A 13,808-nucleotide genomic window follows, 5' to 3' on the forward strand; every position below is an offset into this window, starting at 1 on the left:
GTTCGCAAAAATAATGTTGAAATGCATTCGTTTGTTACGTCTTTAATCTTCTGCCTTCATTTGCTAATTGTGGATAAATGTAAATAAATAATTTAATAAATAATACATTTAATATTGATTTATGTTAATGCTATAAATTAGGTGTGTACCACCGGTGGTACATGCCAATGTGAACGTATTAAAGGACCGCCAACGAAGCAAGAAATGTCACTTACATTGTCACTGTTCCCGTAAGATTCTAAGAAGATCACTGTGTATTCGTTCCGACGAGTACTCGCGCGTAGTACTAGGACTGCCTCGAATGGAAACCTTGTTAGACGAGAGTTATCGTGTCGCCGACCAGGAAAACAATAACGACGGCTTATATTGTGCTCTATATTTGAAAAGAATTCTCCGCGATACGGTGTAACGAAACCACAAGTGACGTGCCACCGAAAATAAGGAAGCGTTTAAGGACAATAGACTCGTGTATACATGCCCGTATCAATGGAAACGCCGCGGTCTTCTTATCATTGAACCTGTGACGCGGCGATTTGAGCGATAAACAAACAGGAACATAGAAGTTAAATTTGTGGGACTGTGGTTAAAGAGGGTAATTAGAGCTTTTAGTTGTTCTTCCGATTATTTTTAGATTGTTTTGAATTATTTGACATTGTAAATGTTTCGTTAACAAGCTGGAACATTAATTTGTATCTTTTTTTAGAGATACGGCAAGAATCCGTTGATTGCAACTTGAATTGACTAATAGATTCTGATAACCGATAAACCATGAGTCAGAAGGCTCAGTGCACTTTTCTTACACTTGTTCATTTAGCGGACGCATTCTTGAATACGATTCATTGTTTTTGTCAGTGAAGCCGATACTCGAGTTTTCGTGAAAAACGTTTTGATGAAAATGAAAAATTCGTTTTAATATTCGTCAAGTTTGGTTGCATAGTAGATTAGCTTGACCGCTCGTGTTTACTTCATGCAAGTTGCCACGCGCATTCACCTCCTTATCGGAATTGTTGCGCGATATTTCATTATCCGTCGCCGAGAAACTTACCGATCTTTCATCAGAATTATTTCGGTGTCTCCGTTCCAGCACTCAAAGTGTATAATTAACGCAAAGCGAGCGCGTCGGTGTTATTTCACCAAGCCGCGATGCAAGTGAGTCAGTTCACTAAGCCAGGCCGTAAATAATTACCGTTTCTCGTTTCTCACAATTAACGCTACTCGTATTCGGTTGTCAGTTGTTAGACTGAGTTATAGATAAACTACTATCGGATTGAAATGCTTTTGTTTACCGTCCTTGCATTTCTGTCCGTTTACTTAAAACTGTAAAAATCCGAACATTCACATCGTAACAATCTATAGAATAAAATTAACATAATTAATTTAATTATTTAATTAGGTTTTAATTAACGTTAAGTTGGCAATAAATGGTAATGGTTATTATGAAATTTGAAATGGTAATGTTATTAGATTTTCATTGTTTCGACGTAATTATTTTTCATTAATGAGTACGTGATGCAGAGATTGGTATTTACATAATTTATAGGCATTTATGATTCATATTATTTAAACCAGGATAGTGGTAAATTGTGGGGAGGTCGTTTTAAGAAAACCGTCGACCGAGAATTCCATGATCTGAATGCATCCATCGATGTTGACAAACGCTTGTACGCTGAGGACATACAGGTTCGTATATGATAATTGTAACATCATTGGCTGTCTTTTATTTTCAAAAAGTTTGTAAGAATTCTTTAAAAGTATATTTGTCGCGAAAGTAATTTTATATGAATATGTAATACATGTAAAGTATGGATGTATGAACATTAATTGAAAATTATCTGCTTTTTCAACAAAAATTCAAGATTTGTCCTTGAATTTGTGCATCTTTCTATTCTGTGTCATTCCGAAAGAATTTTCTTACACTTGATATAATTAAACGTTGAAAAAATGTATATCTGCGCAGGTATCATCGATAATGTAACAATTGAAAAATAATGCATTATTTGTCATTGTTGTATTGTTTACCACTATCTTTAGGGGAGCATCGCATATGCGAAAGCGATACACAAAGCTAATCTTCTCTCTCAGGAAGAATTACGAACAATAATCGAAGGTCTTGAGAAGGTATTTAAAAAAAGGCAACAACATAATTGCTATACACACACTTTTTAATATATTCCAATGTTAAACACATCATAAAGTTTTCCATTTTTCAATAAAGAAATACTATTTTCACGTTAGAAAATAATTATATAAATATTGTAAAATAACGAATAATAGTTATAAAACTATTTATTATCTACTGAGTCGAGATAAAAATATGAAATATAAAAATTGTGGCAATAGCTCATTATTTAATAATGAATAAATTTTCTGCATGCTTTATTCGATTGGTTATTTTTATTCAAACAAAATGTGGCCCAATTTTTAATTTCATAAAAACAAACGTTCGCTATAATTAATAATTCGTATGACTGAAAAAATAGAGTAAGTTTTATACGAAGAGATTTTCTTTAAAAGGAACAACATGTTGTACAGGTGAAAACTGAGTGGGAAAAGGGCCAATTCATCATACACGTTCAAGATGAGGATATTCACACTGCAAACGAGCGTCGGCTTTCGGTACATTGTCCATAAATTGCATAAATTAAACTTTTATGGTGCATGCGAGTGTACATAATAATGAAGGAATGAGAATCTTCTGCAATTCTCTACCATGAACCTGATATAGGAATTTCAGTATTATAATGTTAAAATTCAAGTATGGAACAACTGTATCACTGTTTCTTATCGTATAGCTACCGGAACTACTTATCACGTACTAATACGTTTTCCTGAATCAACTGTTGAACTACTTGTCTCGTAGTAGTGTGTACATTCGCAAAGCAATTCAATGTCCTTTTATCTAAAGAACAGATTACAACCTGAAATAAAATCGTAGGAAATTAAAAGACAGCTTCTAAAGTGCTGGTATTTAAATGTATTACCGACTGATTGTATAATAATATTTTCAACAGTAAAATCATTTTATAAATTATTACACTCTTTTTTAGAATAGTTAACAAAGTTATATATCATACAGTGCTACGTTGTAATTAATTAGTTTCAGGAGTAATTATTAAACGTTTCCAAAAGTTTATAATAACACAATATCTAATCATTATATAGTATTACATTATAAAATTAAAATTACTCGATTCTATGTGCTTATAAAATCAAATTTTCATATACCAAGGAACTAATTGGTAACGTAGCTAAAAAATTGCACACCGGAAGAAGTCGGAACGATCAAACGATAACCGATACTAAGTTATGGCTTCGGAAATCTATAGACGAGCTTTTAGAGAAAATGACAGGATTCGTTCAGGTATGTACTCTTAAAACTTGATTTTTCACAATCGTATATATAATTAAATAATACAGGAAGAAATTTTATCACGTAAAATCTTCTTTTCCAAAAAATCAACTGTAAATGTTTGTTAGCTACATTCAAAATTAAATAATTATTTGTCAAATGGATTTTTCAAAAATTGGAACTTTTCAATTCATTTTCGTGCGAAAAATCACCCTTTTGTGGATTATACAACGATTTCACAAACTTCCTGTATGGTACGTCCACAATTAACAACTTAAACTAGACTTCTATTAATAGATTCTAATTAATCGAGCTAAGAAAGATATCAATATCCTGATGCCCGGTTACACTCACTTGCAACGGGCGCAACCGGTTAAGTGGAGCCAGTGGTTACTTAGGTGAGTTGTCAACAATAATAGCACATGGTTATTAAATCTATTTTCTTCTAAATCTGATTTTATTCATTTTTTAGAACATTATTGTCTATCTATCGTACCCTGTTTCTGCCATTAACCCTTTGCCCTATGATTTATTTCTTAATTATGATCGATACAGCTACTTTATCATTAATAATGTATTGGGAAAAGAGAACATTTTTATGTTTGTTCTTCGACTACGTTTGCTTCAAAGAATAAAGATAATAGAAAAGTAATATTTAATTTATATTTTTAAAAAACTAAATAACAATTAGATTTTCTAAATTCAGTTTCAAATTTTCGTCACGAATCTGGCACGATATTGTAGGTCAAGGAGTTAATAAGACTATAATTAGAAGATTAATATACTTCCTAATTAACGGCTAAATTAACGGATGCACTTTTGCGAACACGCAGTTACGCCTGGTATGCAAAAGTGGATATTGAAAGATTGGAAGATATTCGCGGCCGGTCGAACGTGTTGCCTCTGGGTAGTGGTGCAATAGCCGGGAATCCTTTCCAAATTGATCGTCATTCCTTGGCCAGCAATCTCAATTTTTCCAAAATAACCCAGAACAGCATGTATGCGGTTGGGGATAGGGATTTCGTCGGTAAGTGAAGACCATTGTTGGCCACGATTTCGTGGAATGAATAATACATTAAGATTTAAATCTAAACACGGGAAAACATGATTAAGTTAGATTACCAACTAATTAGCATTAGACTTCTAAGACAAAGTTATTGTTAAATAAAATTTGAAGTACTGGAGTACGGCAGAGTGGAATAATTAGTTTGTAACGCATGTATACAAAGTGAGTCACCTCGGAATCGGTAACTAGAATATCTCAGTTGTTCATACGGAAAGAAATATTCGGTTTAATTTCGGAGAATAATGGTACTGAACAATAACGATTTATTCGATAGTTAAAAAATGATTACCGATGTATGAACATAATTCTCGTTTCAAGCTGAATTCTTATTCTGGTCTACGTTGACGGCGATCCATTTGAGCCGGTTTGCGGAGGATCTCATCATTTACAGCAGCGAGGAATTTGGTTTCGTGAGACTTGCCGACGAATACTCAACCGGAAGCAGCCTGATGCCACAGAAACGCAATCCGGACTGTATGGAACTAATTCGCGGGAAGTCGGGCACGTTACTTGGAAAAGTTTGTATTATGAACCACTATAATATTGTTAAAAAGGAATACGTTAATGAATATTGAAGGATTCTTTCTTTAATCACCCTGAATGATGGATTTTCATTGCCAAGATGGTTGTTTAATACTCGACGTTTTAGTGCATGGGCTTCATGGCGACGTTAAAAGGAATTCCATCGACCTATAACAAGGACCTTCAAGAAGATAAGGAAGCTCTTTTTTCTACATTCGATACTATAAATAGTATGATTGTTATTGTTACCAAAGTATTAGCCACTGTTGAAGTGAATCAGCGAAAATGCGTAGATGCTCTAGCACCTAGCATGCTGGCAACCGACCTGGCGTATTACCTTGTCCGAAAAGGTGTACGTAGTCGATTTGCAAGAAATAAATATTTGACACTGTAAATAAAAATATTAAATAAAATAAATAATAATAAAAACTTGTGCAATCTTTTTATTGCAGATTCCATTCAGAGAAGCGCACCATTTGGCTGGAAATGTTGTGGTCCTAGCGGAATCTCTTGGGGTATCAATCTTTGAGTTAACTCTGGAACAATTGCAAACCGTAAGGTAAGTGTAAATACTTCCTTCAATTGTTCGAGTGTTGCCGCAAATTTATTCAGATCATGAATGTTTATGACTCTATTTTACAGTCGAATCTTTGAGGACGATGTAATGAAAATATGGAATTTTACTAATAGCGTTGAACAATATCGAGTGGATGGCGGGACAAGCACAGCGGCCTTGAAAGAACAAATTAATAATCTTCAGTCTTGGCTGCAGCAGTCTAACCGTGTTTAATATTAAATGGCACTCAAGATAAAAATTTATATTTTAGATAAACTGTTTTCTTGCATTTGTCTTGCAGAATAGTAACAAAACGGTATATCCAAATTTTTTTTTGAGAATTTATTTTCTTCTGTACGAAAACAAAAATATTTTTGGTAGCCTTCATACTATTCTATACATTAAGAAATATTAACTACAATTTATATTATATTAGATTAAAAAATGTTTATTTCTATCCAATCAATGGTTTCAGTCTAAAACTGTATTGAATCTCAGTCTTGAGAAACCATTGTAATCCGAATTATACTATACTTCTGTCGTCTTTCTTTCGATTGTTTTCACACCCTTAAAGATGATGTTCTTTCCTTACATCTCGGATGAACTAAATACAGAAATAAATACTTTCCACGAATCCCGAAGGATAATAGTTTAAAACGAATTCCATGAAATAGTAAGCGAAGCCAGTCAGCTTTAACGCTGAATGCATTGTTCTTTGACATGTGTTGACGCGAACTGAAAGTGCGGTGTTGCGAATTATGCTGGTCGAGAAAATAGGTTATGCAACAATCATATACTGGGGATACAAATTGACACGCAATGTTATATACAAAATATATAAGAATTATTATTCGTCGCCGGCCGTTGATTTGTACTCGATGGGTAAATGGGCAGTGATCACGGGGTGCTCCCATGGCATAGGAAGAGCGTATGCAGAAGCACTCGCTAGACTAGGATTGAACGTGATACTGGTGAGCCCGGATACGGAAAATTTGAAGACAATTGCGGCCAGTATCGAGGTGATGTATAATGTGAAGACAAAAGTAATCAAACTAGACCTTTCCGACGGGTTAGACGCATACAATGTGATCGAGAAAGAGATGTTCGGCTTGGAAATCGGTGTGTTGATCAACAACCTAGGCATGTCTTATCCACACCCGGAATATTTCCTCGATCTTCCTCACAAAGAGAAAATCTACATGAGTATCGTTCATTGCAACGTGGTGGTGGTTACGAACATGTGTCGTATCTTGCTGCCGCAGATGGTCGTTAGAGGGAAAGGTGTGATAGTGAACGTAGCCTCGATGGTGGCTGTACTACCGAGCCCTCTTTTGACCGTATTCGCAGCTACTAAGGCATACATCGTGAAGTTCAGTAGGGACCTGCAAATTGAATACGCGAAACATGGTATAATTGTGCAATGCTTATTGCCGGGAACAGTAACGAATCACACGTTATACTCACCGAGGCCCGGATGGATGATTCCCACGCCAGAAAAATACGTTCAGAGCGCGTTGAAGACTATAGGCAAGGAAAATGTGACCACTGGTTTCTTGCAGCATTCGATTCTAATTGTGGTTATTAAATTGATGTATCGAATATCGCCTAATTCCATTATCATTTGGATGATCAATATCATGGAAGGGAATCGAAATAATGTGTTGCGTCGTTACATTGGTTAATTTTGTACAAATATTTAAATATATGATTCGTAATGTAAGGAGGAATTTGACAATTTATTGTAGCGTAAAGTATCACGTTTTTCAGTTATAAAAAGATGTTTTTTTTATGTTTGTGAAAGAAGTGGGAGTATTTTTAACGTTATTGATATTTAAATTTAAATTTTTTATCTTTTTCTAGCACTCATACCTTTACGCATGCGCATTGTAGTTGTCAGTGGCAATGTATACAGATATATTATTGTCGAGCATGCAATAAATTAATATAAAATATTTAATTACATGATTTTTGTTATTTTTTGTTATTGCTGTACACAGACAAACTTAATGATATGTATATTAAACTGTAAACACATGTTGTCACTTCACCTATATAAGTTATATGACTCATGTAGTTGCAATGGAGCAGTACACTGTTTTGATTACCAGTGTAGATATTCGCACGTGCTATAGTTTACGTTTGTCATAACTCCGGAATTAGCGAAAATTGTTACATTTTACTATACTATTATTATTTTCCGTTATTTAAATTGATTCAACTATTGTTTATAATTTGCTTAGAATAAACTTGAATACAATTTTGTCTTACATTTCATTACGTTCTACATTAAACCTAACCTAGCATATAATTTGTATTTGACACTTATAAATAAAATTATTGTTTCTGATGTAAATAGATTTTATTTTTCTTAATAGTTAAATATTTATAAGAAAGTATATGTTTAGATTTTGTTTAAATCGATTTTATAAACGAAATATGAGTATTTTCACTCAATATTTAAATCCTCTGATTGGTACTATTAGTTGGGAGGAAAAAGATGAGAATTATGATTATCATCAAGAAGTGGCCAGATCTGCATTTGCAGATATGTTACATGATCATGAAAGAGTTAGTATTACATAATAAGTTTCAAATAATTTATTTATAATACAAATAAAAAGGACTAATTTTATTATAATTGTAGAATCATAAGTACTATCTTGCGCTCAAAACTGCAATTGAAAGAAAGCATCAAATGGGAGAAGAGGCAAATGTACTCGATATTGGATGTGGTACTGGTTTGTTATCGATGATGGCTGTTAAATGTGGAGCTGATACTGTAACAGCATGTGAGGTGATTAATGTTTATAAAACATTTATTATCATTATATTTATAAATGTATGATTAACATGTTTATAAGCTGGAAACTTCAAGGCAATTCTTTAGGTTTTTACATCTATGGCTGAATGTGCCATAAAAATAATCAAAGAAAACAGTTTCGAAGATAAAATTAAATTAATACAAAAGAGATCTACAAAAATGACAGTGGGAAATGGTGGCGATATGCCTAAAAAAGCAAATATTTTAGTCACAGAAGTATTTGATACAGAACTTATTGGAGAGGGGGCTCTTTCTACATTTCAACATGCTTATGAAAATCTACTTGAAGTATGCATATTATACTTTTAAGTTTACATATATTTCTTCATGTTTATGATTTACAACTTATTTCTTTTATTTTGTCAGGAAAATAGTATAGTCATACCACATAGTGCCACAATTTGGGCACAAGTTGTTGAGAGTTCTGATGTTCACGCATGGAACACAATACAACCAATTAAAGACGAAAGTAGATCTTTGTTATATACACCGCATTGTGTAAAGTCATGTTTTGGAGCAGCTGCAGTTCATGATATACAGTTAACACAATTTCCTCATGATGCATTTAAACCTTTAATACCTCCTCAACCTATATTTAGGTGGTTGCATATTGTAAACTAAGATAATTGAAAAATATATAGAATGTTTTAAAAGGGGAGAATTATAAACTTTCAGAGAATGTAGTATACAAAAAATGAAAGGAAGAAAGAAATCTTATTAATTTAACAAGGAATATTTATTAAGTTTTGTGGTTAATTATGAGGTGTACTACATTCTTCAAAGATTTGTAATTCTTTTCTTGAAACATACTACACTTAACTGATAGAGAAATATAAAGTAAATGTTTCAGGTTTGATTTTACTGGCAAAACACCTTTATTATATGATGAAAAAGTATGTTTAAATGTGAAGCCAACTTTAACTGGTACGGCACATGCTATTTTTATGTGGTGGGAGTTGAACATGGATGTAGATAATCAGGTAATAATTATACATTGAGCAATATACTGAGCTTATTACTAAATATATTTTGAATAGGTTCTTTTAAGTTGTGCACCTGTTTGGGAACATCCTGACACAAAGAAATTACGACAGAAAGGATTAAGCCTAACTGAGATAGCAGACTTGATACCATGGAGGGATCATTGGATGCAAGCTATTTATTATTTACCTGTAGAAACATCAGTTGTAGCTAATCAAGAAGTTAGTCTGATTGGTTATCATGATGAATATTCTTTATGGTTTCAATTGATAAACGAATCAGTGTATGTCGATTTAAACGTTTTATCAATGTATTTCGCTGTTTTGTGACTACATTTCATGGCTGTTTATTTTCAGTAATATAGTACCAGATTGTGAAAGGCCAGTCTGCACTTGTGGTATTCATGTAGCTTATTCGAGAACACGTATAGGACAACTAAATGATCAAAAACGAAATGAGAAATACATTAAGGCACTGGCGAAGAAGGTTACTTCAGATACAATTTGCTTATGTTTGTCAGATGGTTGTTTATTAAGTCTTGTTGCTGTTAAATTAGGAGCAAAGAAAGTATTTATTTTAGAGACAAATTTTTTATCCAGAAAAAGTATAGACATGTTCATCGACTCCAATGGACTATCAGAAAAAATAGAAATTATTGAATCAATAAATGATTTGCCTTCAGAAAATGACATTAATTTAATTTTTGGTGAACCATACTTTCTTACATCAATTGTGCCATGGGAAAATCTTTACTTTTGGTATCTTAGTTCAAAATATTCACCTCAAGTACAAAGAATACCGATTGGAGCAACAATATGTGGTGTTGCTGTTGAATTTAAAGATCTGCATAAAATACGGGCTCCGCTTGGAGTTTGCGAAGGTTTCGACTTATCGCTCTTTGATGAGCTCGTTCAGGTGAGTTGATATTGATAAGTGAGTTATTAGTAGGTGTAGGAAAGAATGAAATTTTTAAAATAATTTTTTAGGAATCAAGCGAAAAGAGTGATAGTCCAGTTGAAGCTCAACCATTATGGGAGTATCCTGCTAAAGCATTAAGTTTGCCTTTTGTTCTTCAACACTTTGATGTAACACAAAATATCAATGAATGCAAAAATATACATGTTTTTGATACCATTCCTATTTTAGAGTAAGATAGTTTTTATATGCTTTTTGTAGAACTTATATTAGTTTAAGAGTCTATATTGTATTGAAAATTAATTTTTGTTAATTTAGGAGTGGATTGTGTAATGGTGTGGCTCTATGGATAGATTGGCATTTAGATTCTGAGATTACAGTATCATCAGGACCAAAAAGGGAAATAGAGCCCGGTAAACGAATATCATGGGATCCATTTACAAGACAAGGTGTATATTTATTCAGACACATAACAAATGTTACACAACAAAGCGTTCTTCAATGGTCGTTTGACTTTGTACCGCAACATGGAAATATTAAATTTGATTTTCATATATTGTCAAAAACTTTGAAATAACCTGACGCAATATTTATAAAAATATGTGTTTATAAATTAAAATTATTCATTGTTCACCTAATTTATTTCCTTTTATGAAATGCTATTCCTTTACACACAGTTATAAAAAATTAAACATTTGCTATAGGATGAATTTCTTTAAATACCTATTATAACTATTATTTGATCTATTACTTTGAGCTATTAAATGGAAATGTTACGTAGATTCTTCAGGTAACATGCGTAATTGCTTTGCTAACCGTCGTCCTATAAGTTTAGGATAAGCTTTCTGTTTAATAAGAAATTCTTTGCTTTGATGAGTTACAGCACCATTTTCTAATTGGAATCTGAAAATGTTATCATCATTAATTTTATAAATTACATTTTGTATTATAACATTGCAAACTTGCCTGCAAAGATAATGCAATGGTCCAAGCATTTTATTTTTCAAATCAGGATCACCTTCCAAAATAGAAAGCGCGAAAGCACCTGTTTCAAGTGTAGATAAACATCCTTCAGTTGGTTGAGTTCTAATAACATATTCGCTTGTTGGAACTCCAACTAATTTACATGCTCTTAAAAGGCAAAGTGCTGGACTTGAGTGATATATTGCCTACAGAAGTACATAAAATAATTAACAAGTCTTTGAGAACATATAGGACATTTCAGTTTTTTTCAAAATGCTAGATAAATAGGCCTTTCGAAACTTTGGCCTTTTGAAACAATATAATAAAGTATAATACAGTATTAAAGTAATCAAACTAACATAATCACTCAAATAATATAATATACTTCACTGAAGAATACCTTTGCTTGGGGCCAAGTACCATCTAACAGAATGAGATTATAAGGCTTTTGACCATTTGTACCGACTGGAGTTAATTTATCAAGCGATATAGCATCAGGAGATGGATATAATAATATAGTATTTTTATCGCTTAAAATTTCTGTTAGACCATCATGTTTGGATAATGGAAATTTTTTGCCTCTAAAATATAGCGTACGGATTAATATCACCCATACTTATTGGTTCATATTTTACATTAGTTACCTGTAAATTATGCATTTCCCAGGTTCCAAGCCTAGAGCAAGCATAGGTGCAGTTCTTAAACAACGTTTTACTTCAGCAGGGTGTTGTAAGATGATTATTCTTGATGTAGGACACACTGCATGTTTCGGTAATCCAGGACACCAACAGACTGGAACTGGCCTCCTAGAAATTTATGAAATATTTTACTTAACATTAAATCGAATCTATATTTTTAAATTATGACATCTTTTTATTACTATTTCACTTTAAGCGTATAATTTATTTAAAAAATACAAATAGCACTGAGCTATTTAAATATAACCTAGCATTAATTATTTACTTACTTGCATTGTAAGCATTTATCTCTTGTCTCTGGAGGATCTGCAAATATTTCTGATAATTCTTGCCACACAGTTTCTTCGTTTGTCATAATAATAATAATAAAAAATATAAAAGATATCGAGAATTGAAGGTTGATAAAGGTGTACGCATAATAAACAATACTAGATACTGTGACATTTATAGTAATCAAACATGTCCTAAGTAACTTATAAGTAGGAAAAAATATATTTTCTTAATATCTAATATACGTTAAACAGCAACGGTTATGTGTTTTAAAACTATAATATTTTCAGAAGATAAAATTTAATGCTTTTATTCTATGCAATATGTTGTATTTGAATTTCCCACCACGTTCAATGACATCATTAATCGAAGAATCTATGAGAATCGCAAGCTGCAGTCGAAAGCTCCATAGATTTTAAAAGCAGCTATATTCTCAACGCTAAAAATTTTACATAGTACATACAATGATGATAAAACAAAATGATGCTTAATATTATATTTTTAACTTCAATATTACTTATATATAAAAAATAATTTTCCTTATAAAAGTAATTAAAAAATAACAAGTACGATTTCTATACATAACTGGTAACAAAAGTTGAAGATAAAAAAATGATTTAATGTTTTTATTTGAAAATATTTTTCTTTCTATTTTTATAGACTTCGTCTGTGTTTTTTCTGTATCACCGACGAAATACAGGATAGGCTGGACATGCAACGTAAATTTTTGTTCTACGACCAAGAGGTTATGTAATCCTGTTACCATTCCAATGTCACTTACAACGTTACTGACAGACAATAAATAAATACGAACACCGAAAGATAAAAAGGATTCCTATAAAATTAACATTACCGTAGATACATTTCTAATCTTCGTTCAGTTTCCATACGTCTCTAATAGAGAGCGCTGATTGAATAGCTAGTACTTATACTTACTACCGGGTGTTTCAGAAAATATAATCAGGTCCTTTAGAATATGTTCATAAGCAAAACATTGTAGAAATGAATAATAAATATTTAATTATATTTTATTATATTATGTTGAATATTCAAAAAAATTTCCAACTTTTTGTTCATATTTTTAACAAATTAGATCTGTTATATCAATGAACTGTGTGCCTTTATACATTTTAACAATACTAACTGTAAAATTATATAGAGACAATTTTACTGACCATTATATTAAAATAATGAATTATTGAAATAGTAATGAAACATGCTGTTGTATTGAAAATATAAAAACTGTATGAACTCTTAGATATTTAGAACATTTGAATATTTATAAAACTGTTGGGGAAACCATCGAAAGATATCTAAATTTCATTTAATACGTTATCCCAAAAGTTTCTTTCATTCGATTAATACATGATGGATGCTGTTATGACTAATTTTTCAAAATTGTTACTAGGGTAAATATTGCAGGTACAGATTGATACTAAAGTAGTTTTTCGGTGCTGTTGCCAAGAAAAACTAGGGTATCCATATAAGCTATAAGAGGCGGTTAATAAGCGTGGAACGGAGAGAAGAGAATTACACCATGGTATCGGAAGGCGAGATCGTGCCGACATCGCAAAAAGCGGATGACGCCGGTATTTTTAATGGGAAGCCGAAGGCGAGTTGAATAGAACAAGCTTTCGGGGAGTGAAGCGACACTCAGTTTCTTTGAT

At 32.3% G+C, this 13,808-nt stretch overlaps 3 protein-coding genes, 1 long non-coding RNA gene and 1 pseudogene across 11 annotated transcripts; 3 read left to right on the forward strand and 2 right to left on the reverse strand.

Annotated features, from left to right (window-relative positions):
- The first annotated feature begins 466 nt into the window (after positions 1-466).
- Argl (Argininosuccinate lyase) lies at positions 467-6,127 on the forward strand. 3 transcript variants are annotated; one of them, XM_031970319.2, is made up of 12 exons: positions 467-592; positions 704-1,149; positions 1,570-1,680; positions 2,032-2,118; positions 2,533-2,616; positions 3,230-3,361; positions 3,647-3,747; positions 4,183-4,376; positions 4,734-4,933; positions 5,065-5,289; positions 5,390-5,496; positions 5,580-6,127. In XM_031970319.2, the coding sequence occupies exons 2-12, from the start codon at positions 1,144-1,146 to the stop codon at positions 5,725-5,727; spliced, it is 1,395 nt and encodes a 464-aa protein (XP_031826179.1). In that variant the 5' UTR covers positions 467-592; positions 704-1,143; the 3' UTR covers positions 5,728-6,127. The 3 variants fall into 3 exon arrangements, with proteins under 3 accessions (XP_031826179.1, XP_076224997.1, XP_031826180.1); XM_076368882.1 differs by lacking the exon at positions 5,065-5,289; XM_031970320.2 differs by lacking the exon at positions 2,032-2,118.
- LOC116424224 (uncharacterized) lies at positions 5,197-6,143 on the reverse strand. The gene is made up of 3 exons (XR_012998889.1): positions 6,028-6,143; positions 5,411-5,669; positions 5,197-5,325 (listed from the first exon to the last, which is right to left on the reverse strand). It is a non-coding gene; the product is annotated as an uncharacterized LOC116424224 (long non-coding RNA).
- Positions 6,144-6,227: 84 nt separating this feature from the next.
- On the forward strand, positions 6,228-7,385 carry LOC116424222 (very-long-chain 3-oxoacyl-CoA reductase pseudogene; annotated as a pseudogene). The gene is made up of 2 exons (XR_012998888.1): positions 6,228-7,209; positions 7,354-7,385. The product of XR_012998888.1 is annotated as a very-long-chain 3-oxoacyl-CoA reductase pseudogene (transcript).
- Positions 7,386-7,438: 53 nt separating this feature from the next.
- Art7 (arginine methyltransferase 7) lies at positions 7,439-10,787 on the forward strand. 4 transcript variants are annotated; one of them, XM_031970197.2, is made up of 10 exons: positions 7,584-7,602; positions 7,977-8,061; positions 8,138-8,287; positions 8,381-8,602; positions 8,681-8,913; positions 9,165-9,294; positions 9,352-9,578; positions 9,652-10,210; positions 10,282-10,442; positions 10,529-10,787. In XM_031970197.2, the coding sequence occupies exons 2-10, from the start codon at positions 8,041-8,043 to the stop codon at positions 10,785-10,787; spliced, it is 1,962 nt and encodes a 653-aa protein (XP_031826057.1). In that variant the 5' UTR covers positions 7,584-7,602; positions 7,977-8,040. The 4 variants fall into 4 exon arrangements, with proteins under 4 accessions (XP_031826056.1, XP_031826057.1, XP_031826058.1 ...); XM_031970196.2 differs by having other exon boundaries at positions 7,439-8,061; XM_031970198.2 differs by lacking the exons at positions 7,584-7,602; positions 7,977-8,061 and having other exon boundaries at positions 8,142-8,287; positions 8,355-8,602.
- A 39-nt stretch (positions 10,788-10,826) lies between these two features.
- Positions 10,827-12,499, reverse strand: Dtwd2 (DTW domain containing 2). 2 transcript variants are annotated; one of them, XM_076368883.1, is made up of 5 exons: positions 12,141-12,499; positions 11,818-11,979; positions 11,574-11,754; positions 11,185-11,379; positions 10,827-11,121 (listed from the first exon to the last, which is right to left on the reverse strand). In XM_076368883.1, the coding sequence occupies exons 1-5, from the start codon at positions 12,224-12,226 to the stop codon at positions 10,984-10,986; spliced, it is 762 nt and encodes a 253-aa protein (XP_076224998.1). In that variant the 5' UTR covers positions 12,227-12,499; the 3' UTR covers positions 10,827-10,983. The 2 variants fall into 2 exon arrangements, with proteins under 2 accessions (XP_076224998.1, XP_076224999.1); XM_076368884.1 differs by having other exon boundaries at positions 10,916-11,102; positions 11,177-11,379.
- Positions 12,500-13,808: the final 1,309 nt, after the last annotated feature.

Source organism: Nomia melanderi, chromosome 7, assembly GCF_051020985.1.
Source record: "Nomia melanderi isolate GNS246 chromosome 7, iyNomMela1, whole genome shotgun sequence".
In the NCBI taxonomy this organism is placed as follows: Eukaryota; Metazoa; Arthropoda; class Insecta; order Hymenoptera; family Halictidae; genus Nomia; species Nomia melanderi.

Bases quoted from the DNA above. Each gene is read 5' to 3' on its own strand.
- Argl (XM_031970319.2), top strand. The intron at 3,748-4,182 runs GTGAGTTGTCAA...GCGAACACGCAG, and splicing joins TGGAGCCAGTGGTTACTTAG to TTACGCCTGGTATGCAAAAG. The intron at 5,290-5,389 runs GTACGTAGTCGA...TTTTTATTGCAG, and splicing joins ATTACCTTGTCCGAAAAGGT to ATTCCATTCAGAGAAGCGCA.
- Art7 (XM_031970196.2), top strand. From the start codon at position 7,891: ATGTTTAGATTTTGTTTAAATCGATTTTATAAACGAAATATGAGTATT. The intron at 9,579-9,651 runs GTATGTCGATTT...GTTTATTTTCAG, and splicing joins CAATTGATAAACGAATCAGT to TAATATAGTACCAGATTGTG. The intron at 10,211-10,281 runs GTGAGTTGATAT...ATAATTTTTTAG, and splicing joins TCTTTGATGAGCTCGTTCAG to GAATCAAGCGAAAAGAGTGA.
- Dtwd2 (XM_076368883.1), bottom strand. From the start codon at position 12,226: ATGACAAACGAAGAAACTGTGTGGCAAGAATTATCAGAAATATTTGCA. The intron at 11,755-11,817 runs GTAACTAATGTA...GCTATATTTTAG, and splicing joins GGGAAATGCATAATTTACAG to AGGCAAAAAATTTCCATTAT. The intron at 11,380-11,573 runs GTATTCTTCAGT...GTACTTCTGTAG, and splicing joins GTACTTGGCCCCAAGCAAAG to GCAATATATCACTCAAGTCC.